Raw genomic sequence first — 26,605 nt, forward strand, 5'->3', positions numbered from 1 at the left:
AAAGTTAGAAGTCCTAACTTTAGTGAATACCGAAATGAGTAAGTGTCTTCTGTGAATACCAAAATGGTAGTAGGTTTAGGATTTTGTCTTAAGTTAGTTCTGTGAATCGGGCCCTACATACTTAAATGCCACTCTGAGATCTAACCCCTTTCACCCTTCATGAAGTTCCCACAGCTTTTGTTTTGAGAATTTGACCAGCTTTCTGCACTCGGGGTATTTAATCCCTGGGTGTACACATCCCACTTGTGCTTATCACAGTGTGAGCTTTAGTTGCTTCTTTTCTCTTCTTGAGGTGCACACAGTATCCTCTCACATAATGATAGCTCCAACACTAATATTAGTGATGTCATTGGTGATGTCATATATGATAACATGAATAATAGAAATGCCCTCAAGTCAGATGTTTTCACCTATAATATCAATGATATGGTTTGGTGTGTCATAAGTGATGTTATTGTGTTAGGTCATGAACAGGGTTTTGGTTTTTTCAGAACTATAACTTGAAATTCAGAGGGTTTTTTAAAGTAAATATTTTAACATTAAAAAATAAGAAGCAGAACCCATTACCTACCCTTGACAAGGCCTTTTCTACAATATTTTGTGATACAACTCTTTCAACTTCTGTACGATGAACCCTGGCTTTGGCTCTACCCAGTGGAGATTGGCTCCTCAGGGCTCATGAGTTCAAACCCCGCTGCACACCGCCTTCAGCTATAGACCGCAGGGAGCGGCAGCGGGTCACATGCACAATCTGCTAAGTACCTAACTCCATCCTGTATATATGTTGATATGTATACACAAAAATGATAATTGGGTTGTACTGTGCACTCAAATCTTAGTGGTAATCATTAGTTTCCAAAATGTATGTAATTTTCAACAGGGCGTGCGGGTTGGGAGGAGGGTGCTACTCTCCTATAACTAAGAAAACGTGGTAGGTGAAGAGTTGTCACCAGACTCTTCCTGCACTGCAAATGCTAACCCTTAAGGTTTGCTACTTGATTCTACCGATGGGTGTGATCTTTTATATACAAATGAATATTCTATATCAACCTTTTCCTTTTTGCTATCGAAATTTTCATCATTTATTTGTATGAACAGAAAACATTTTTAACTTTGCAATTGTTTACATCCACATGCAAATGAATTCATATCAATTGACAATAATCACAACATATAATTTCATTTTACATCAATGACATAATGCTGTTGTGAATCCCAATGCATTTCGAGATCAAGTGATCTCTTCTTCAGGGGTACTGTAATGTAAAAAAGTTCATGTCAATACCGTGTCTGACTTTTGGGATCAAACAAAGAGGATCGAGAATATGTATTTACAAGTTTCATGACGTGATTAGAAAATTTGTGCAGCAAATATTACCGTAATGGTGACATGCAAGACTTTAAACAAAGTTGTTAGTTGCTGGTGTGAATTAAACGAACTGAACATATAAAGACATATTAATAAGAAAGCTTACCAACAGTTCGGGTTATGGTTCTAACTGAGCTACTGTGGTCGAAAGGCCTCTGTATTTTGTGTCGCAAATGACTGAGGAATAAGGAAACGGAGATGGACGATCACTGTAACATGCTATGGTAACTAAAAAAATAGGGAAACTAGGTATACCTGCGAGATGCAAAACAGGATACGTTGACTTTTCAGCAATAAACAACGAAGATCCTGAAACAAACAGGAAAAAACGCTATCGATATGTAATTGTTGCACCGCAATACTCCGGGTGTAAAATGATATGGGTGATAATGAGGCGTGAGCATAAAAACACAAGAGTACCTGGAGTTTCAAAGAGCCTGTCGACAGAATGCAAACTGACTCGGTAAGCAGAAAGATGTTCTCTGTGAAAGACGACAACAATACAACAGGACTGTCAGAAACTGACTGACAATTATAAAGTGAAATACTAATGTGGTTAACGCGCAACGGAGTTATTTACCTTGGTGAATGATACCTTCGTCTTCACGTTAACGATTCTGACCCCGGAACACGGAAGTGTTCGTGCCGGGTATATTTATTGCTGTAGTGTTGAGAAACTAAAAAAAGGACGAGGTGCAACGAAAGAAGAGGTCGTCCATCTTTGGTAGGAAAGATGTTAGGAAAAATGAATTGCCACTGGCAGCCATGTTAGACTAATCGCGCAAAAGGGAAAAGAACGCCCGCGAAAATAAAAACAGACTAACAAGGGCGACTGAAACAGCGTGTGCTTACTGAATAATCCTAAAGTTCAATTTAAAGCGATAAAAATAAGTATTTCCTCACAATGACTACTAACAAAAAAAAACGAGAATTCCTTCGATAACGCTAATGGTGCTCAGAAAGAACTGTGGAAAGTCAAACAGCCAGTTAGGTTATGTAAAAGTAACAAGTTAAGTACGTGTTATTAGTTTGAAGTGAGAATGTTCAACACAAACTGCAGGAAACCAAGATCTTGCTCAGCAGAGTTTTTTAGAGAAGGGTCCAGCAGCTGGCAAACCACCAGAAATGGCAGGAACACGAAAACAAGACGCAGTCAAAGAACCAGTCAGTTCAAACCTAAGGAGCAAGGCGAAACCCTAGTGAGAAATATTTCAAGCAAAGAACTAAACAAACAGCAACTGCAAATTTTACAAAAAGGCACAAGTTTCGTACCAACATTTTCGAGCAATTACACTGAAATTAGCCTTTTTAAATGTATGCGTTCATTACGCTTGAGACACTTTTTCACCAATATAGTGCCCACCTTGCCAGAGTTACCTACAACTATTACTAGTGAATACAAGTAATTTAAGCCACCAAGCATGTTTTTGCCACCTGCATCACATAAACTGCTAGACACCTTTGAAATTTTGGTTAAACAAAATGCCAAGGAAAAACATTAACAAACACGAAGAGAAAATTATCCAAAAATTAGCTCAGGATTCGTCTATCACAATTCAAACAGCAGACAAAGGAGGAGCCTTAGTTATTATGGATACCTCTTTATATGAAGCCAAAGTATTTGAACACCTTAAAGATGAATCCACATATCTGAAATTAACAGAAGATCCTCTTAGTGACATTACAAAGACACTTGACTCCATTCTACAGAACGCAGTTGAAATGGGCTGGATTAATAACAACACTAAAAGATTCCTTACAACATCTACACCCAGATGTCCACGGATCTATATGTTGCCCAAGATCCATAAGAGTCTAAGGCCCCGATGTAGGTAAAATAGATTTACCGATTTTTAATTACCGAATTTTACAGATTCGGTAATGAAAAATCGGTAAATCTAAGGGGTGGATATGTAGGAACATCCAGATGTTCCTTTTACCGAATCGGTAAATATCTGTATTTACCGATTTGGTAAATACCGACCGGTAATGCCCCATTCATTCCTATGGGCTTTGAAGCCCATAGGAATGAATGGGGCATTACCGGTCGGTATTTACCGAATCGGTATATACAGATTTTGACAAGGGTGCAGGGGGTGTCACTTTGACACCCTCTAGCACCCCCAAAAAAAGTTTGGGGTGCCATGTGGCAGGCATACCTGCCCTAAGGGCAGGTCTGCCTGTCATATGACACAGGTGTGCATGCACACATGTGCATGCACACCGGAATCGGTATTTTACCATCAAATATATTTGATGGTAAAATACAGATTCGGTAAGGGTTGTGGGACTCAGAAGAGTCCCACCTTCATATCAAAATTACCGATTAGGTATAAATACCGATTCGGTATTTTACAGAATCGGTACATTTACCGATCGGTAAATTTACCGATTCTGTAAAATATGTGGCCCTACATACCATTTACTAAATACCGGTCGGTAACGGCCGAAAATACCGATTTTCGGCCCTTACCGACCGACCTACATCGGGCCCTAAAAGACCCCCCTTTCAGACCCATAGTAAGTGGATGCGGATCCATCTTTGAGCCCTTGGGGCAATACATTGACGAATTTCTTCAGCCATTTGTTCAAAACTGGAGAACCTATCTTAAGGACACTACACACTTCTTACAACTGCTTCAAGATGTCACCACCGATTTGAATGACCTAATTTTGTGTACAATTGATGTGACCTCTTTGTATACCTCAATACCTATTGATGAAGGTTCAGAATCTTGTGAATGGGCTTTACTGCAAACTCCTGACTTACCAGCAAACAAAGTTTTTCTGCTAGAACTCCTTCAATTCTGTCTACGTCATTCTTACTTTTCTTGGAAATCAAACTGGTACTTACAGATTAGCGGGACCTCAATGGGTTTTTCTGGAACTCCAGTATTTGCCAACATTTTCATGGCTAAATTCGAAAACGACTTTATCCGGTCTGACACATCTTGGAAGAAACATCTAGTGTTTTACAAAAGATTTATTGACGATATTTTTCTGCTATGGAATGGTCCAGAAAAGAGGCTGCACCAACAGATCAGTGATCTCAACACTAAAAATTGTCGGATTCAATTTACATCGAAAGTAGATTACTCACAAATTCCTTTTTTGGATGTCATGGTCCATAACAATACACAACAACTTGAAACAAGGGTGTTCCATGTACTGATCGGAACACACTTTGCTATTTACCAGCTTTCACCCAAAAGCACTGTTACAAAACTTACCTCTATCACAATTTATGAGGGCTAAACCTATCGCATCCACAGAGCAAGCCTTTTCACAAGAATTACACTTGCAAAAACAAAGATTTACAGAACGTGGATACCCACCGCAAATCCTACAATCAGCTGAATCCAGAATACAAACAATAGCAAGGAGTCATTTGCTACAATCCAAAGTTAAAACGAAACAACAACGTATGGTATTTGTTACCAAATTCTCAACACAATCGTCACAAATCAAAACCATTATCAATAAACGCTGGGAATTATTAGAGACAGAGCAAGATTTTCAAGGAATTTTCAAAGACAAACCCTTGTTTGCCTACAATAGAATAAGAAACCTCAAAGAGAGGGTAACTAAACCGAGAACATTACCTAAGCAACTTAGCCCAGCACAATCAGGAATGAAAAAATGCGCTAATTGCGTCCACTGTAACAACGTCATTGTCAGCAGTACCATTCAACATCCACAAACTGGCAAAACCATCAAAATCCGCCACAGAGCTGACTGCAATTCAACTCATGTAGTCTATAGTATAAAATGCCCTTGTGGCAAATTATAAATAGGGAAAACAGATAGAAAAATCAAGATAAGAATATCTGAACACAAGAGTCGCATTCGCAATCAATCTACAACATCAAGTCTTGCTACACATTGGAACGAAATGAACCACACTATACCACAACTCAGATTCCAAGTGCTGGAAGTAATTGACCAAAAACCTGATAGTGATAACGTTTGCCTGTTATCACAAAGATACATTTGGTGGATAAAACACATGGAAACCATGATGCCGAAAGGTCTCAATGATAAGCTAGACATGATTTGTTTCTTATGACCATTTAGGAATGAATATCGTAAGATCAACCCACTTCAATGCCTTCATAGAGCTCATGAACACACTCATAGGGCCACAAAGAAAACAGCTTATCAGGCAGGATGACAGAGATCTTTTCATGTTGTATCGGATTATTGATATTTGCCTCTAGCACTGTAACGCTCACAAACTATTGTTTTCAGCAGCAAAAAAACATAGATATGTATTGTTTTTTAGGGAATTCTGTGTCTGAATGTCCGTTGTTGGCTATACTTATTAATTGTTTATTACCATGAACCAAGTACATTTTTGAATGTTATTACTAGACCATTTACCACTTTGTATTTATCAATCATGAATTTTGAGTGTCTCACACATTCTCACTTCAAACTAATAACACGTACTTAACTTGTTACTTTTACATAACCTAACTGGCTGTTTGACTTTCCACAGTTCTTTCTGAGCAACATTAGCGTTATCGAAGGAATTCTCGTTTTTTTTTGTTAGTAGTCATTGTGACGAAATACTCGTTTTTATCGCTTTCAATTGAACTTTAGGAATATTCAGTAAGCACACGCTGTTTCAGTCGCCCTTGTTAGTCTGTTTTTATTGTCGCGGGCGTTCTTTTCCCTTTTGCGTGATTAGTCTAACATGGCTGCCAGTGGCAATTCATTTTTCCTAACATCTTTCCTACCAAAGATGGCCAAACTCTTTTTTCATTGCACCTCGTTCTTTTTTTAGTTTCTCAAAACTACAGCAATAAATATACCCGGCACGGACACTTCCGTGTTCCGGGGTCAGAACCGTTAAGGTGAAGACGAAGGTATCATTCACCAAGGTAAATTACTCCGTTGCGAGTTACCCACATTAGAATTTCACTTTATAATTGTCAGTCAGTTTCTGACAGTCCTGTTGTATTGTTGTCGTCTTTCACAGAGAACATCTTTCTGCTTACCGAGTCAGTTTGCACTCCGTTGACAGGCTCTTTGAAACTCCAGGTACTCTTGTGTTTTCACGCCTCATTATCACCCATATCATTTTACACCCCCGGAGTATTGCGGTGCAACAATTACATATCGATAGCGTTTTTTCCTGTTTGTTTCAGGATCTTCGTTGTTTATTGCTGAAAAGTCAACGTATCCTGCTTTGCATCTCGCAGATATACCTAGTTTCCCTATTTTTTTAGTTGCCATAGCATGTCACAGTGTTCGTCTCTTAAACCTAATTCCCTTAAGTTAGCAGGTATACATCTCTGTTTCCTTATTACTCAGTCATTTGCGACACAAAATACAGAGGCCTTTCGACCACAGTAGCTCAGTTAGAACCATAACCCGAAATGTTGGTAAGCTTTCTTATTAATATGTCTTTATATGTTCAGTTTGTTTTATTCACACCAGCAACTAACAACTTTGTTTAAAGTCTTGCATGTCACCATTATGGTAATATTTGCTGCACAAATTTTCTAATCACGTCATGAAACTTATAAATACATATTCTCGATCCTCTTTGTTTGATCCCAAAAGTCAGACACGGTATTGACATGAACTTTTTTACATTACAGTACCCCTGAAGAAGAGATCACTTGATCTCGAAATGCATTGGGATTCACAACAGCATTATGTCATTGATGTAAAATGAAATTATATGTTGTGATTATTGTCAATTGATATGAATTCATTTGCATGTGGATATAAACAATTGCAAAGGTAAAAATGTTTTCTGTTCATACAAATAAATGATGAAAATTTCGATAGCAAAAAGGAAAAGGTTGATATAGAATATTCATTTGTATATAAAAGATCACACCCATCGGTAGAATCAAGTAGCGAACCTTAAGGGTTAGCATTTGCAGTGCAGGAAGGGTCTGGTGACAACTCATCACCTACCACGTTTTCTGATATGTATACACAGACACACACACAAACATAAACTTTAACTCAATGGGGTTCCTTAATTATTGGTGCTTTCTAGAGTAGATCATGGGCATGCCTCTATCAGGTATTTTAAAGTTCACCTTGCTGCGCTGAAGTCATCCTTGCTTGCTGCGGAGCGCATGTTCTCAGAAAGCGGCCAATATGATCATCTCACACCTGCTCTACACTACCGAAGCCAGCTCGACCGTCAAAAGTGCTTGTTCAGTACACAAACGTCTAAGGGGCATATGCATCAACGAAAATACCTCCCGGTAAAACAGCGAATCGGAAAAACAGGCCGATACCGAACGCAAAACCATAAAATGCAATGCATCAAACAAAAAATCAGAAAAAAATAACGAACCGCAAAAATCCCCCCCGGTAAATTACCGATTCGTTAAACAGACATTCGGAAATACCGAACCCCAAAGCTTACTTCGGAAATACCGATTAGGCAATAACGAATCGAAATGGTATGCATGAACAGTCGCTAATACCGGAAATCCCCAAAATCGCTATTTAGCATGAGCAAAATAAGGGGAATCACAATCAGGAGGTAAAGTTAACAGAAGGACAGAAAAAAAAAACTAACCCCATCAGCAGGTGCTGACAATCAGTAACCCTTCATAAATGCCCTGGGAAACCCCACATGTACACCAAAATGGCTGCCCTCTACGTGCTTGCTAGGAGGTGGAGGATCAACGCCCAGGCCCAGCGCAGGAGGATGATACAGGACAGGATCTTCAGGGTGCGCATCACTTTGCTGGGGCAGACCGAGGAACAGGTGTACGCCAAGTACAGACTCAACCGTGCCATGATAATGTACCTAATAGCAGACCTGGCACCATTACTGCAGCACGAGACCCGTCGGACCAACGCCATACCAGCCCATGTGCAGGTCCTATGCTGCCTGCACCTGCTTGCATCTGGAAGCTTCCAGGGGGTAATAGCTGAGACAGGAGGCGTGCCGCAAAGTGCATTATCACGCTTTTTCCACCGGTTCCTAGAGGCCATGCTGACATTTATCAATCGCCACATCAGCTTCCCCAGAACCCCCCAGCAGCTTACCCGCACCAAACGGGAATTCTACCAGGTGGCACAATTCCCCCATGTCATAGGGTGTGTTGACTGCACGCATGTCCCCATCTGTCCTCCATCAGCCACCGAATACATTTTCCGCAACCGGAAATCATATCATTCCATAAATGTGCAGGTGGTGTGCAATGCTAAGTTCATCATTACGGACCTTGTAGCCCAATTCCCCGGGAGCACACACGACGCCTACATTTTCCGTCACTGTGGCCTCCACAGGCGCCTGATCAACGGTGAATTCGGAGAGGGACACCTACTAGGTACATATAGCTGCATCATCGTACTCCCCATCCACTCCATCCCCACATGTATAATTTCATTAATGCTGATTTCCATTCGCTCCCCATCCTGCAGGTGACAGCGCATACGCATTGCGTGAATATCTCCTCACGCCCTATCTCAACCCAGCTACCCCGCAAGAGCAGCGCTACAACAGGGCACACATCAGCACTAGGAATGTGGTTGAGCGAACATTCGGCATCCTCAAGAGCCGCTTCCGAATACTGCACAAGACTGGAGGTGCCTTGCAGTACGACTCAGTGACCTGCTGCCAGATCATTGCTATGTGTGCCATCCTGCACAACATCGCCACGCGCAGGGGGATACACATAGAGGTGGAGGGAGAGTATGAACTGCGTGCCCAGCAACCCCCCCCCACAACACCAACAGGCACATGTGCCCAACACAGCTGAAGGGCAAAGGAGGCGGACATACATCACACGGAATCATTTCTGAGACAGGTAAGAGAGTGACTTGACAACAGGAACAGATTTGCAAGGGTTTAATGGGCATGGACACCTGACTGGTGCAGAAATACGTAACACAAACAAGCTGCTGCTGCAGTTAAATTAAAACTATGAATGTCCCTTCTCAGAACAGGTGACGCGTGCGGCACTTTGGTCTTGCCATGGTTACCTCACCAAGGACAGTGTGACTTTGCCACATGTTCACTTCCGTTTGCCGCGTACCCCCAGTCTCTTGTCCTGTGACTCCTCGGGTTCTACACGATGGGAGTCAGTGGCAGTTGCACTGCGGCCACTGCGCCTCCTCACGCTGGTGTCCGGCAGGGAGACGCTGCTGACACTGGAGGCTGCCTCACTCCCCTCTTCCGCCCCCAGACTGCTGACACTGGCTGACCCTGGCTGCAGTTGCTCCACTGCAGTGGTCACCCTCTCAAGGGCCTTTGCCACATCCCCACAATAATGACCTAGCTCCACTTGCAGGGACACGGACCTGCGGGACAGCACAGCCGTGCTGTTGCACAGCTTATTGATGGCCTTGTTAGTAGTATTCACTGCCAGCATGATCTGCCTGTGACGCCGGCGCTCACTCTGTTGGCCTGCGACTATGGCACGTGTCAGTTCTTGCAGGCAAAGCTTGATGTCTTTGTTGCCGGCAGATACGGCAGTGGTGTGCTCACGCACTGCGTCAGTCATGTTGCCAAGTTTGTTGCAAAGTTTTGTCATGGTGATTTTCATGGCACCCATGTGTCTCCCCTGCAGGCGCTGGACACGCAGCATCCGGGTCTCCACAACTCCGTACCCTCCGGACAGATCGACCGGTCTTGCAGCAGCCCGACCCTGGGGCACAACCCTCTGCCTGATGCGCTGTCGGCCTGCAGTTTGGCTGGTTGGAGTGACGACAGCCTGGCGTGGTACATTTGGGTGTGATGAACATTGATCTGACTCCATCACGGACAGGGCGGCAACATCTGCTCTGTGGCTCTGCGGAGTGGGCCGCACTGGTGGTGGTGGTGTCTTGGACCGCGAGGATGGTGGTGGTGGTGGTGGTTGCTTGGACCGCGAGGACGGTGGAGGTGTTGTCCGCCGTGGTGGTGAAGGGGAGGACATGACTTCAGCTCCCTGTGAGCACTCCGCTTCTGACAACACTGGCGTCTCCGAGATGACAAGGCGGCCACTGTCGTCTGATTCGATGGGGGATGCATCTGTGTGTGAAACAGTGCATAGTTATTATCATGGTATAGTATGTGACAATAGCTGTGGCATCTCACAATAAATTACTTTTTGTGACTGACATTTGACCCTTGGCTGCTGTATTCATCTCTGGGCTCAGGCATGCACCCATTCATGTATTGGCTACATCTCGCATGGTGCAACACAGTGGTGAGGGTGTGTGTCTAGGGCAACGCTACATGTGCACTGGGTCTGGCATGGGGGATTGGGCAGGGACTTAGTACACGCTGCATCGTTACGCTGCCATGCTTCTTACCTTGTCCTCCTTCCGCAGCACCTGAGGTGTCCAGACTTGTGACCCCCACAACAGCTTCCCGTTCTATGGTGGCCTCCACTAGATCCTCCAGGTCAGTGTTAGGCGTCCCATTGGATGTGCCCCCTCCTGTGCCAGCAGCATCCCTGACCCTCTGCGCTATCTTCTCCTTGGCCCTCTTCCGCAGGTCGTACCAGCGTTTCTTTAGGTCGTCGATGCTGCGGTGGGTGACTCCGCAGGCATTCACCTTGTCCTTGATGCGCAGCCACATCTTCCTTTTTTCTGCCTCTGGCACCTTCAGCGACAACTTTCCGAATAGTCGGTCATGGTTGCTGGTCACACTCTCTATTAAGATTTCCAGCTCCTTATCTGAAAACTTCCGTTTTCGCTTTCGGGGTGTGTCCTTTCCATGCTGGGGGGCCTCCTTCTCCATCTTGTCCTGCTTGCTTTTTCCTGGTTGCTACTGGATCTGTCAGGGTCCTCAGCTCCTGTGCTCTGCCTCCTCCTCTGTGCAACTCCGAACACTGAATGCAGCGTGGGTGTCCTACTTCCTGGTTGTGATGTCATCGGCCTGCTTCCGAAGCGTCGCGTATTTTTCCCGTTTTCGTTATTAACGAATCCGCTAATACCGGATCCGGTAATACCGACTCGGTATTACCGAAATCGGTTTTTGTTACTCTCGCTGGCGTATAATCGTTATTTATTAGCGATTATTACCGACTCGGTAATTTTTACCGATTACTTTGATGCATCGCGGTTTGCATGTTCATAATAGCGAGTCGTTATTTTTCGGTATTACCGACAGGTATTACCGAACGTTGATGCATATGCCGGCTAGTGTTACTCAAGCACTGTAGATTGTAGGTGGTTCTTCGCTACTCCACAGCAGAGACACTTTGCTCCAAGAAACTCCTACCTTCAATACAAAGAAATGCAACATTGAGCCTGTCTGTCTCTGGTTGTGCCCTTAACTGTCTGGAACAAGACCATGTCCACCATCCACACCGTTGCTCCCTGTTCCCATAAAATGTTGTGAACTCTTTATTCAGGATCTTTATTAATACTCAGCATCTAGACGCCATGCCTTCGGGCGAGCTCTACAGGTTCAGATTGACATCAGACTGCGCTCCTCCTAATGGATGTTATCGTAAACCTTCTGGTTTACTTTGCCTCCAACATGATCAGACCACTAATAGAACTGTAAATAATTACTGAGGTACTATTCTTTTATTGAGGAGTGTGAGGAATGGGGTATTCAGTGGAGTGGAGTGTGAACCCTGGTCAAGCATCGGTCACAGTCACTTGAAGGGCGAACATAAAAAGCCACAAAATTAACCTGTGCTTAATCCTGGATAGCCTGGCACAAAAAGCAGCCAGGCCTAACTTTGAGGCCATGAACAATGTTTTTATGCAGCAAACAAGCAGTAATAAAGTAAAAACACAACACAAGAAAAACCCCAATCTCATTTAGAAAAATAGAGTAACTTTTCATAACGTATTTAACAGAAGAGCAACAAAAGTCCAGTCAGTAGAACCAGAGTTATGAACTGCCCGCACAACCACTCACTCACTCACTCGCTCACTCACAAACTCACTCACTCACTCACTCACTCACTCACTCACTCACTCACTCACTCACTCTCTCATTCACTCTCTTACTCGCTCACTCACTCACTCACTCTCTCACTCTCTCACACACTCACTCATATAACCACTCAGACACCTACTCACATACCCATACAGCCACTCACTCACTCAAACAGCCACTCACACATACAATCACTCTCAGATACCATAACATAACATTTAATAACATAAAATACCATAACATAGCATAACATAACAATACATAACATAATGTAGCATACCATAACGTAACGTAACGGTGCTTTCCAGCTTTTTTAGTGTTTGCTCCTTCCTTTCCCCCATATTTCTGAGTGCTTTTCCTGCATTTGCCTTGTTTTTACTGCATTCTCTGTCCTTTCCCCCTGTTTTATGAGTGTTTCCCTGCTTTTGCCTCATTTTGACTACTTTCCCTTTCCTCTCCCATATTTTTCTGAATTCTTTCTCCTACTTTTGCCTTGTTTTTTACCACTTCCTCCTTTCTCTCCCCCTTTTTCTGAGTGCTTTCTCCTGCTTTTGCCTATTTTTTTTCAGTTTTCTCCTTCCTCTCCCCATTTGTCTTCACCACTATTACTCTGCGAAACACCAAAAAATGCCATTCCACAGTTTAAGAGGAAGGATGAGTGCCCTGGTGTCTGCCTTGCAGAATGGATTCTCAAGCAGCCACTTGTCTCTCTGGGTGGCACCCAGAAGAGTCGCCTCTATCGCATCTCTGCTCCTCTTTTCAGACATGAACTGCTCTTCTCTCCCAGCCCCAAGATGCTTGTGGATCAATAGTTCCAAAGCCACATTTCCTCAGTTGTCCCTACTCAGCTTCTTCCAGCACAAAGTACAAGTCACATATTTCTTCATTTTTATCTCCTCGTGAAAGGTTAAACACGTCCACAAAATGGACTCTGTGGCCAACCTGGAAACCCCAGTAATAGCCACTTCCATTTCTATTTCTTCCCGCTCTTCTTATGGCTTCTCCTCTCCTGTTCACCTTCTCTCTAAGCCGGAGAGAAAGTATAAAGGGGCAGATTTATGTTGGGAATGCGCCACGTTTGCGTCAAGCAACTGCGGCGTAAACGTGTTGCATCCCTACGACCCATTTACAACGTGACGCATCTAGGCCACATGTGGGCGTTTTGGCACAGGGTGGGCGTTCCGGGGCAGGTGCGCCTCGCAAAAGTGACTGAGTGAAATCTATAAGATTTCACTCAGTCACTTTCAGGCCAATTCTGCGTCAAAACCCTGCGCCTGCTTGAACCAGGCGTAGATCTTGACGCAGCATTGTAAATATGGGGCACCCCCGAGCCTTGCTGGAGCTGCGTCGTGCTTGCGACGCAACTCCAGCAATGCGACACCTGTACGGCACAGATGCGTCACGCATCTGTGCCGTTTTTGACCCAGGGTGCACCGCATTGTAAATGTGGCGCACCATGGGTGGCGGAGCAGCGGCGCAAAATAACTGGCGCATCCCTGGGATGCGCCAGTCATCGTAAATCTGCCCCAAAATGTTTTGGGGCTTCAAAAAAGCAAAACTATAGCAAAGGAAACAAACCGGCTCATTATTTGCAAAACTGTTTAATGTCAAAGTGGCCTGTGTTGGATCAGGTGTCCTCCAACTGTTTTGATGAGTATAGTTACATGTCCTGGAACCCATCACACATATGCAATGGTCAGTGAGGGTGTGTGATCCTCCTCAAAAACAAAAAGCAGTTGGCCTGACTGAAACCTAAAGTACACTGATGTAATCTGTGAAAGTTCTGGAGTGTCTTCCTATGCTTGAAAGAATAACTTTCCCTAATTCCCCTTTTTTATGCCACTTCAGCAAGATTCGCAGTAAAACATTATCCTAACTGCTTCATCTGTGGTAAAAATATAACATAAATGCATGGGAACAAAAGAGTGTGGTTGGTGCCCGCGGTGCTTTTCAGAGAGGTTTGTAATACCAATGCTTAGTTATTATTATCATGGACCCAAACTGTGCCAGGACCTTAGCAGAGGGGATGGTTTGGTGTACGCAGGCGCCATCTTGGACTAGTCGAGAGCTGGTGGCCCCGTTCATGGGCACCTGGTGAATGACACAGAGGGGTGGGCAGAATATGGGGGAAGGGTCAAAGTTTGACAACTGGAACATGGATGCAAGCCCAGAAGCAGTGAAGGCCTTAGCATGGAAATGGGGTACAACTGTTGAGGTCTATATGGGGTGCACATAGATGAGGTCAGTTTTCCAGTCAGGCTGTTTAAGTCTAGCTGCAGAAGAGGGCTTCCTTGAAAACCAATATCTGAATAAAAACAAGATGGGGTTGCACTTTTCTTTTTATATGAAAATAAATTGACACAGGAACAGGACACACCCAGAGTTTAAGAAACACAATGCATTTTAAATAAAGGGCAACAGTTACACTTACTTTGTCAAAGCAGAAGAGATTGAGCCAGCCACAAAGGTTGATTTTTTGAGAGCTGATGCAAAAAATGCCTTTCCTTTTCTGTGCATACAAGACTCCGACCGCGAGGGCCGCGGGCAAGGACGGAGAGACAACAATCGTGATAAGAAATATGGCCAAAATCACTGTTTCACCTACAAGAGACTAAGGAAAGAAGTGTTATTTAGTATGGATGGCTGTGCTCCAGGCCATATACATGGCCACTAAGAAGCAGATCTTGTATCATCGTAATAATAATTATCACAATTAGTAATACACTAAAGAAACGAAGGCCTAATTGATGTATGTTTGTTTTTTTTTTGCAGAGTTTTATATAGCGCGAACTCGACCCGAGCCGAACCGGGTATCAGAGCGCTTTACATAGCACCAGTTACGTTACATGAGGACACACATTCATTTTAGGCACAGGGAGATTAACCCCCAGATGCATCAACAACCCATTTTGCAATTCCTTAATAGCGAAAAATACCGATTCGCTATTAAGGAATTCCAAAATGGAATGCATAAAGAAATCACTGAAATTGCGACTCCCCATTCATTCCTATGGGCCTACAGGCCCATAGGAATGAATGGGAAGACATTCTCAATTTGCGAATTGCAATTAGCGAATCGCAAATTGAGATTGCGATTTCAAGGGTGCAGGGGTGTCCAAAGGAAACCCTGTTGCACCCCTGAAATTGATCTGTGCACATATGTTGCACACACACATGCCCTTAGGGTATATGTGTGCGCAACATGAAACTTTGAAAAATGCACTTTAGTGCATTTTTCAAAGTTTTTGCAAATTACCATGAAGTTGTACTTTGTGGTAATTTGCGAGCCCTATTAGCGAATTCGCTATTTTTAAAACTTTCATGCATTGCATTTAAGGAATCTCAATTTGAGATTCCTTAAATGCAAATAATCGCAATTTAGCGATTTCTCTATTTGCGATTTTTGCATTTGGGATGATGCATCCCATATGCAAAAATCCCGGTCACAAAGGGGCAGATTCTGAGAATCTGCCCCTTTGTGAGCAGATTTTTGTTTCATGCATCTACCTGTAAGTGATTTGCCCAGAATCAAAGGAGGTTTTTAACGTCGTTACCGAGACTCAAACCCAGATCCCCAGGTCCGAGGTCGAGAGCCCTAGCCGTTAGGCCCATGACTAATGTTGTTTCCCATATTTAAGAGATTTTATGCTGGAAATATGTACTTGCCTTAAATAGCGCTATGTGATACCGTTGTTTCTACTGGTGTCAAGTGCTTCACATGAAGTAGCACGCGCCTATCTTCCAGTCAAATTGTATCAGACAAAAGCAAAGAAAGAGAAAGATTGTGGCAAGAATATACTTTCACCTGTTCAAGTTGGAAAAAACATGACTGAAGTGATATTAAAAAAAAAAAAAACCCGTGCTTGTCGGCCACCCCAGATGAGACAAAGCAACAGAGTATGTATAGTTTTAATAAAATGTTGCATGAGTTGAAGTTGGATGTTACTAAAAAGATATACACATTTAGGTAACATCAGCATTTTGATCAGTGCATTGTGATCTGCAAGGGAACGCGGGAGTTCCACCCATCTATCCATATGTTACTCCAGCACCGTGGCGGCAGTACCATAGTTCTCAATGATAACGACCTCTGGGTTCTGATGAATCCACACCCCCAGGTATTTAACCCCTTCGACGCTCATGACAAGCTGAGATCGTCATGAGTTACGCCTCTCGTACACCCATGACGAGCTCAGCTAGTCATGTAACGCGGGTTTTTAAAAACTGCCGCGTACAGCGGGAAAACCACTAGCGCGCATGCGGTTAACCGAGCCTGTGGCCCACATGAGGGGAAATTCAGGTTCATGTGGAAGGGTACACTCCGTCAGTGGCATCACTACAGATTTGGACCAGTTTATGTGTAGGCCGGAAAAACAACCAAAGCGGATATACTCACGTAGAACTTGCACTAGATAAGTGCGGGGCTCGTGTATAAAGAGCAGCATGTCATCCGCTTAAAGAAAAATGATGACCGGCCGGTGGTGGAAGTTGAGAGCCACGTGTTTGTGAGATTGCCTAATAAGGCAAGCTAGTGTTTCCAGCGTGAAGGCAAATGACAGTGGCGATAGTTGGCACCCCTGTCGGGTGCCCATAGTGATCCATATAGGGTCAGAGGTGTAGCTCTCCACTCGGAGGCGCGGTATGGGCTCCATACATAGAAGTCTCACCCAATTAACAAAGAGAGGTGAAATTTCCATCCGCTGTAACTCATAGAAGAGATAATCCCATTCGATGGAATCTAACGCCTTTGCAGCGTCAAGCATGACAGCCACTGCCGGAAATTCAGGATTAAGAGTGTGAAGCATAGCAAACAGTGTCCGCAAATTGTGGGAGGTAGATCGTTCCAATATAAAACCAGACTGATTGGGTAAGACCAATTTTTGCATGAGTGGCTGAAGACGGGTGGACAGAATCTTCGCCAGAATTTTTACATCCGTATTAGTAAGCGAAAGCGACCTGTACGATTCACAGTGAGAGGGGGGTTTGTTCTTCTTAAGTAGTGTGATAAGGAGTGCCTCACGGAGAGTCGGTGGCAACACCCCTAGATCATACGCTTCAGCATAAATTTCTAATAAATAAGGGGTAAGTTCTTCTGCATAAGCTTTGTAAAATTCACTTGGGAACCCATCAGAACCCGGTGCTGTCTTGTTGGGTAAGGCATTGATCGACACCCGGATATCTTCCACCGTGATCGGCTGATTAAGGTATTCTCTCTGACCCTCCGACAGCCATGCTGTGGAGAAGTGTGGCTCACTGGTTAGAGGAGGCAGGCCTGGAAGGAGAGGTCAGCCCGGGACCAGGGTTCAATTCCCGGCTCGGCGGGGTCTTGAGTCCTAAAATGTCCATGGACTCGACAATTCTCGCTCCGGTGCCTACTCGATTCACGGGTTCACACTCTGCGACTCTGGGCAATAGCTTGCTTAATCTCCACAACGGCCTCTCGCGGCGGGATGCCTGGCTTTCACCTTGCGGATACCCTGCCGGGGTTATCTCACAGGGGAATACCAGGACGGGTTCCCTAAGCAAGCGCTTAGAAACCGCTTGGTGATTGGCGCTATATAAATTCCTGTACATTTACATGCAATGGCTGTCTGTGAGAGATAGTCGTTGAGGTCGGCAGTGTCAATTTTGCCTTGTGATGTGTACAGTGTTGCATAGAATTGCCGGAATTGGTCCGTAATGTCTGGGATTTTGTAGTGGTCCTGACCCGTGTCATCTGTGATCTTAGTAATGATCTCCCTTTCCATATGGTGCTTTATTTTGTGGCTAAGTGATGCCCCGGCCTACCACCCTCCCCATACACACGAGCTGCAAGGCACTTAGAGACATATCTCATCTCCTCCTCCGCTAGTTTTGCATCTGTCGGGCACATATTCGGGGTGCATACCCCGAATATGTGCCTTTAATATCTTTAATGGACTCCAGGGTGGACTCACAGGGTGCTGCGTCATATTCCTGCTCTAATTTCCTCAGTGTTGCTTCCACCTTAGCTAACTGTTCTCTCAGGTCTTTTAAAATGCCCGCTGGTGTGCCTATACAAGTGCCCCGAGTGGTGGCTTTGAATCCCTCCCAGAGCACCCCAGCGCTGTCCACAGATCTCTTGTTATGTGCAAAATATTGTGTGATGGCCTCTCGAATCGTCTTCGTGTATAGAGGCTCCAATAATGCTTCCGGAAGGACCTGGGGACTGCGTGCGGGATAGAAAGGGTGAGGCAGACTGGACAGTGATATGATAAAGTGCGTGGAAGATTCTCTACCTCCGTTCCCCAGTTCACTGCCTCCTCACTCACCAACCAGTAGTCAAGGCGAGATCAGCTGCCATACGCGGTGGAGATATGTGTGCCCTCTAATGTCTCAGTATGTCTGTGACGCTAGATATCCATCAGTACCAGGTCAACCTTTTTTATGTCTTTGATTACACAAGCTGCCCCAGGAGAGTGTCCCTCCCTGCCACTAGATTTATCTTTGGTTGGGTCCAAATGTGCATTTAGACTCCCCCCCCCCAGAGAACCACCGCAGCTAGAAACTCACGTAGAGCAGCAACAAAATGCTCATAAAGTGCAGAGTCATCTCTGTTGGGGCCATAGGTGTTGACAATAGTAACAATTATACCCAACAGCTTCCCATGTACGATGGAATAGCGTCCCTCAGTGTCAATATATGTTCAGACTGCAGTAAACGGGAGGCCTTTTTTGACAAGTGTGAGCACCCCATGGCTATAGGAGGAGTAGGAATAGGCAAGACAGTAACCAGCCCAGTGGTTCCCCACTAATCTATCGGTAGCATGCGTCAGGTGTGTTTCTTGTAAAAGGGCAATGCCAATCCCATGACGATCTAAATGGGCTATCACCTGGCAAATCTTCTATGGGTTGTTTAGCCCCCTTACGTTCCATGTTAAACAAGATACTCTCTCCTGGCCTCCTGAACCACCACAGTGAAGTCAGAGTAGAAGGCAAGGACATTCCCCTGATGTGTGACCGAGCCTTCTCACGAGTCAACCCGAGCAAAGTGTCATGGTCCCTATAATTCAAAAGGCAGGCAATGATGGGGTACGGCGGCGCTCCAGGCGGTGGACGGGCGGCCAAAGAACAATGGGCCCTTTCCACGATCAATAACGGGGATAAGTGTTCCGCCCCAAATATCTCACGGAGGAGATTTTCCACAAATGTTTCCAGGCGGCCAGTGTTCGTAGATTCTGGAAGGCCCATAATGGGCATGTTGTTGCGACGCGATCTGGCTTCCAAGTACTCCTTACTGGCCTGTATGACTGCCAGCAACTTTTCCATGGATGTCGTTTTTGCTTAACCAGTCCATCCTCCGCATCTGAAATGCGCGTCTCTGCTTTCCACAGGCGTTGTGGGTAATTGTTCAATTTTTCGGACATATGATCCATGCGTAAATTCAAATGGTCAATCTTCTCATCCATGGACTGAAGACTAGCCTGGACCGCAAGTAGGGTTTTGTCAATATTAGTAAGATGATCAGCCGGAGCGTCCGCTTCGGAATCAGAGGCAGCATGCTGAGAGGCCCGGCTGGTCTTACGTGGTTCAAACGTGAGATGCGGATGGCCGCGCTCGGATTTGCCCATGATGGTGCCCCCCTTCTGCAGTAGTCGGAGCTAGGTACGGACAGAAAAATAACAAATGAGTAAAGGAACCAAGATCCCATGCATCAGGCATTGCAAGGCAGGAGGTATGAAGAGACGGTGAATAAAGAAAGGGGGACAGAGCAGGCTGCAGCACTCAATATCGTCAAGCTGGTATGCACCCTGAATATGTGCCTGACAGACAGCACAGCCACATAGAAGGAGGGGGAGAGCTGCACAGCGCAGCTGTCCAGTTAAGTGGAGGCAGTATTGACAGACAGACCAACTCCAGGTAGGTGGAGAATCGCAAGTGGGGAGCAAAGCTGTGCAGCAATGTCTCTTAATTCAGGGCAAGTGAGTCCAAGGGCCTGCAATTTTGCACATCATTGCCACCACAGAAGTGAGGGAGGGGGGCGGGTAGCACACTAGGTCCACACCAGGCCAGCGCTTTGACTTGTCTCGCTGCAGGGGGGGTTCTGCCTCAGCGGCACTACCAGGCCAGACCACCCTGATATTCGCAGCGCTTCAATTGTCAGGAGGCCCAGAAGTAATGGGAAGAGCGAGCACGTCGTTGTCTTGTTATCAACAGTGCTCCGCAATCCACCGCACAGGAACTATGCCGCTCTCAGAGCAGTTCATCAAAGGGCCTCGCCGGGTCAGTAGAGGATGACGTCTGCAGGAGTTCTGCAGCTTGGCCGCAGCAATCCTCAGCCAGCAGGTAGAAATGAAATAAATAATATGGAATCAGCACCCATCCAGAAAGTGTTTCCTTAATAATTTGAATAGTCCACAATGCATTCAGATATATACAGTCTTATAACAGATAAGTCCGGGCTTCAATAAGTTTTTTTCTTTTTCAAAGTTCTTTATTGTAGCAATGCAAGGTAAAAAAATCCAAGAATACAAAGTGATTCTTTTCTTAATTGATTCTTTTCTTAGTGATCTCAGCCCACAGCCGGCGTCCCCTGCGGCCTACCTCAGTCCGCGCTGCAAGGCCAGTCCTGGCCCGCCACTCTGCCGGCGCAGGCCCGGATCCTCACTCGACTCTTAACTGTACAGAAATCACCTCTGCTGTCAGCAATCGTTGGCGTGAGCCCTCAACGGCATGTTTCCGCACAGCGTCTGTTAATTTGGCCATGTTCTAAGCCAGAACAAAATTATGGATCACTGAAAGAATATCGACGGACAGAATATCGACCATCAAAAATATCGTTGAGAAAATATCGACAGTCAAAATATCGAGTTTCTATCTACAAACAGGAAAGTACAAAAATATCGAGTTAAAAATATCGTTTACAAAAATATAGTTGTAAAAAATATCGTATTTACTAAAAACAGTGTTAAATTAAATTAATATTAATAATTAATTACTAAAATATACTTAAAATTACTTAAATTAACTTATAATAATTAAATAAATAATGAAAGTTAAATAAATATTTTTTTATTTCATATTTATTAAACATATATATATAGTAATAAAATATAATAAAATAATACCCAAAAACTGAAAACTGACCCTGAACCCTAAAAATACCCCTTTTCCCAAAAACTGAAAACTGACCCTGAACCCTAAAAATACCCCTTTACCCAAAAACTGAAAACTGACCCTGAACCCTAAAAATACCCCTTTACCCAAAAACTAAAAACTGACCCTGAACCCTAAAAATACCCCTTTACCCAAAAACTGAAAACTGACCCTGAACCCTATAAATACCCCTTTGCCCAAAAACTGAAAACTGACCCTGAACCCTAAAAATACCCCTTTACCCAAAAACCCAAAACTGACCCTGAACCCTAAAAATACCCCTTTACCCAAAAACCCAAAACTGACCCTGAACCCTAAAAATACCCCTTTACCCAAAAACCCAAAACTGACCCTGAACCCTAAAAATAAAAACGATATTACTTCACTTACCTTAAAACGATATTACTTCACTTACCTTAAAAACGATATTTTGGCTGTCGATATTCTGTCCTGTCGATATTTTCTCCAAACGATATTTTGGAGTCGATATTATGTCCAAACGATATTTTGGAGTCGATATTATGTCTGTGCACCCAAAATGGATATTTGGCGGATTATGGGCTCGGCCGGCGGAGCTGCTTTACAGAGCGGCCATCTTGGCGTGCGCCCCCTAGAACCCCCATTTTTGCCATGCTGCTTGACCCTCAGTTGTCTCTAACTCATGTGCATTGTTCCAAGTTTAACTCAAAGTCTTTCCTGAGCCAATGGGCTATTAGTATTCATGATAACTTGAGCACAAATGAATTAACCACATTCAGTTAAAGGCCAAATTGTGAAGGTTCAATACACTATCATAACCAATTTGAAGCTACCGCTCTCTATATCTACAGATCACAACCCCCCAGCATTGGGAAGACAACTGTGGAACAAACAGGGCGTGTCTAGAAGATTTCTTGAACTCATCCATGTTGGCATCATCAGGCCTCTCATTTTCACATTCTGCATTTTAACTGAGCATGTGTTTACCCCCAGGCCGAAAAGGTACACAACAAGAGAAGAGGGCCTTCAACTATTTCCATGGCAGTACCAGGTGACGGGCTTTTGTCCGGGTTGCCAGGTCAACCACAGATTAGACTCCACCCTTCACTGCAGGTCTACTTACCCCATTTTGTATGTTGACAACCACAGAATATATAAATCTAATTGCAGCCACGAATAATAGACACATGATAAACCGCAGCGCGTCTCTGTGTAACTTGGCGTCGACAGGCTTCGCGTAGAGGATTGACCGCACTATGTCCCCCTTGGCTGTATTGAAACCTGAAACCCATGAATATTCATGAATGTCAGTCTCCGCATATTAAAAAATGTATTAGGCACCACACAATTATTCTAACACTAAGGCAGGTGTATGTTGTAGAAAATTCCCTAAATGATGCAGAGTATATCTTAATTCCTTTCAAAGGTTAAGATTAATATGAATTATTGAATAAAAATCTTAATAAGCTCAAGAAAAAAAAGATTTCACAATTGGTTGGCCAGAAAAACATGCTCAAAATAATAATAGGACATTAAAAGCTTAAAATAAACATACACATGTTTTAACCTGTGCACTACCTTTTTCCAATGTTAAAAACCATGAGCGTGTTCAAAAAGACGATGATGTACATTTGTTCCCTAATAATTATTAATAATAGATAAGCAATGTACAAATACTTTTCTTTACAAAATAATACTTAAATACTTTTTATTTAAGTTTTATAAGTGTGTACATGATGCCATGGTGGTGTGCTAGATGAAAGAAACTCAGAAAAATCCAGACATGGGATGTGGGGGCAAACATCACCCAAATGTACTCATTGTTGAAACCACACACAACTACCCGTACAACTACACTGAAGACACCGCTGGGAGGTGACGTGCACAGATTTAAGGGACAGGGACTGGACATCTATATTGGGTAACTGCAGGAGAATTACACCTAATGCAAGACAATAACATATACATTTGATATGGGTACAAAGGGATTGCATCACACCACAGTGGCTGCACAGTGCTTTTTGGGGTGAAGTAATTCAGACTTTAAGAACACTAACCGAATTGCAACTACAGCCAATTATACACATGGGTTTACTTAGACTCATCACCTGTAATAAACAGATTAAATATGTGGAGAAGGTTTTGGAACTAGGCCTCACCGTGGCAAAGCAGTGTGTAGCAGTAAGATGGATGCCCACTCGACTGCCCACACGAAAGCAAGGGTTATGGAAATGTGCATGGTGGGTACAGCTGAATGTGGCATACTCCACAGGTTGGTTTGCAGCGGGGTGGAATAGAGAGAAAGGATGGAATGGACTTGGAAGAAGTCCTGATACAACAGGACATGGGAGTTCCTGAACCGGGACTAGATGAGGAGAGGACCGTTGATTAATACTCTTTCGATATGTCTGTGATGCTGGTCTGCTGTATCTGATGCAATGGTACCAACTATGCTGTTTAAGTGATCCAAAGTCATGTATGGATTTATATTTATTCATTCTCTCTCCTTGTTCAGGAGGTGGGGGTGGGGCAGGTTAATGTTATTTGTTTTTAAAATCAATATAAAACTATTTTAAACCTACAAATAGCTTTTCCCATTGATTTGTGTCTGGATTTCGTCATCTTACACCTAGAAATGCACAAAATGTTTATATGACGCTGAGACAAGGGATTGATGCAGATACTGATAAGCAGAGGAGATGGGGAGAGGCCTGAGGCATTCCTCAGTGTAGTACATGCACATGAAGCTGTTGATCCTGTTCATGTTTGTTGGATCTGACTCTGAAGCAACAACTCAACCCACGTCATCACATACATCCCCACCAATTTCTCAAAACTACTGATGAGGTTTTTTCATCTGCTGCTGAGAGATTAGAGGGAATCAAAGCAGCCTCATGGGTTTCATGAAGAGTAATCAAGTCTGATGTGTGACAAGTCGGCTTCAGTACTTTATGAAGGCCTGACTCCTGACTGGTTGGCAATCAGAGAGAGGCTTGGATATGCTATTGATCTGGTTGAGGAGTAGCTTATCTTTCCAGGATTTTGTTTGAATAGTTTTAGTTAAAATTGTATTCATAGGTCACTAGTACTTACTGGATAATCTGCTCTGTGATTCTTTTTGAAGGAGTTAAAGTAAAATGTGAAGTTTTTCTATCCATTTGATTTCAGAATCACAAATATCTATCATTCCTATCTACTCTGAGACTTTTGGCATGCATACCAGAAATAAAATCCTCAGTCTCCTCCTTACTTGTGACTTCTTTTTCAATAAGTGCAGTGAGACACTTTGCTCCAGCAAACATTCTTAACATTTCAGTTAGATCAGGGAAACCCGTCTTTCACTGAGTATCTTTTAATTCCCTCAGATCTATGCACAGTATAATGTGAACATTTGCTTTCCAAGCTACTACTATAGATTCCAACCATTCTGTCCCCTCCACCAGTTCAATAACATGAGAAGCATATAAGGATTCTTACTTCTTTTTTCACAGTATCTTTATGTTGACAGTGATACTCCTAACCTTCCTTACAGAATGGGCAGCTTCTTTCTACAGCAATATAAGATGGGCATATCCCTTAAAATGACCTACAGTTTTACATTGTGAGGCTCTTTGTTAAACTTTTTAGACTTGGGGCCTGATTTAGACCTCAGTGGATGGGTTACTCCATCACAACGGTGACTGATATCCCGTTAGCCAATATAAAATGTTTGCACTGCATTCTGGGTAAGGAAATGTGGTGGGATCCACACAAGTCACACCACCCTGGAAGGTTCCTCTGGGTGCCGACTAACCTGGGGTCCAAATACCACACTCCCATAAAGAATGAAATTCCAAGGAAGTATCTTCATGTCCCTATGTTGAATTGTGGGACCTTTTTGGCCAGATGTGAAGGCCCGCGAGCACAGGGTGTGAACCCTATTTAACGAAGGATGTTTGGGAACACAGAATGGTTGAGTAGTCTATATTATCTGTTTAATTTTCAATTTTTGGTTCCAATTGTAAGTGTTCATGCATGAAAGAACACGTATTGCTAAACGCCATCTAAAACCCATGTTAATTTGGGTTACCACGAAGCCAGAGATGTACGAATACCCACTATTTCTAAACTCATAATTGTGCGTACATTTGGAGAATCCACAGCTTTCCTACATATCGATTTTTGTTCACAAGGTTTTTTGTGATGAATTGATGTGCAGTGGTCATTCATTGGAACATTATTATAAATTACAGATTGATTGACATTTCGGGATATCACGATTTTAAATGATCCAAAACACTATGGGACATATTTATGAAGAACTGACTCAGCACAGCAAGTCGCCTCGCTGCTCCGTGCTGCGCCACATGGAAAGGGCGGGAATGGGCTGCATTTAAGACAATCAGCACATTCCTGTCCTTTCCCTTGCCCTGGCGTCCCTTACGGAACCCGTGCGCCAATGCAGGCGCCATCACTCCATGGTGTAAGGCTGCCCTTGTTGCATGCACCTTCCTGCACAACAACAATCCTGGGAGGGAGGTGTATTCCTCTTTTTATATGTGCTGCAGAATGCAGCACACATAGAAAGAGGCGGAAACAAGGAGAAGTAAAGGTAGTTGTTCTTGGTATGCCTCTCATGGGAGGGCGTAAGATTCTGGCACTTCCCCAGGTTTACAAGCTCTTGTACATCTGGGATGCATCAAAATGCAAAGGGTTTGTGTGGGAGCACCGACACAACGCCGATGGAAGGCCCTCCCAGGGCAGAGCGATGCAACACAGTGATGGAAGGCCTTCCCAGGGCAGAGTAACGCAACACAGCGATTCGCGCTGCTTTGCGTTACCCCAGATTTATGAAGCCATCCAGAGTGGCTTTTGTGCGGCTTCATAAATCTGACTTTGAGGTTTGCGTTACGCATGTACCACTTTGCGTGGTGCAAACGTGACGTAAACCTTTCATAAATAAGCCTTGATCTGTCTCTGTGAAGAGTTTGGTGGTGACTCAATGTTACTTTTGTAGATTGACACTTGTGCAAAAAACAAAGATGAAGTTATTGCCTTCCTTGTTTTTATTCCCCACTAGTTTTTAATTTCAACTGTTACTTTCTTTTGGAAAACATTAACTGAGACAATAAAATGTACATTTGTGATATTATTCTTTCATCTTTTCCTTTTCTATTCTTTTTTTCATTAATATTGAAAGGAAAATCCCTGCAAATTTTCAGTTATTTCCAAAGATACCTCATTGACTCCTTCCTTGTTTACTCCAGGAACGGAAGAAGAATAGTGCACAACAATAATAGG

At 43.8% G+C, this 26,605-nt stretch overlaps 1 protein-coding gene across 1 annotated transcript in view; it reads right to left on the reverse strand.

Annotated features, from left to right (window-relative positions):
* LOC144770020 (putative cation-transporting ATPase 13A5) overlaps positions 1 to 26,605 on the reverse strand; it is a 235,626-nt gene that overhangs the window by 208,691 nt on the left and 330 nt on the right. The window contains exons 2-3 of the mRNA XM_078654213.1: positions 22,449 to 22,606; positions 14,665 to 14,844 (exon numbers count right to left, since the gene is read on the reverse strand). Coding sequence (XP_078510339.1) covers positions 14,665 to 14,844; positions 22,449 to 22,606 — 338 coding nt within the window. The remainder of the gene's footprint in view (positions 1 to 14,664; positions 14,845 to 22,448; positions 22,607 to 26,605) is intronic.

This window comes from Lissotriton helveticus, chromosome 7 (assembly GCF_964261635.1).
Source record: "Lissotriton helveticus chromosome 7, aLisHel1.1, whole genome shotgun sequence".
NCBI lineage: Eukaryota > Metazoa > Chordata > Amphibia > Caudata > Salamandridae > Lissotriton > Lissotriton helveticus.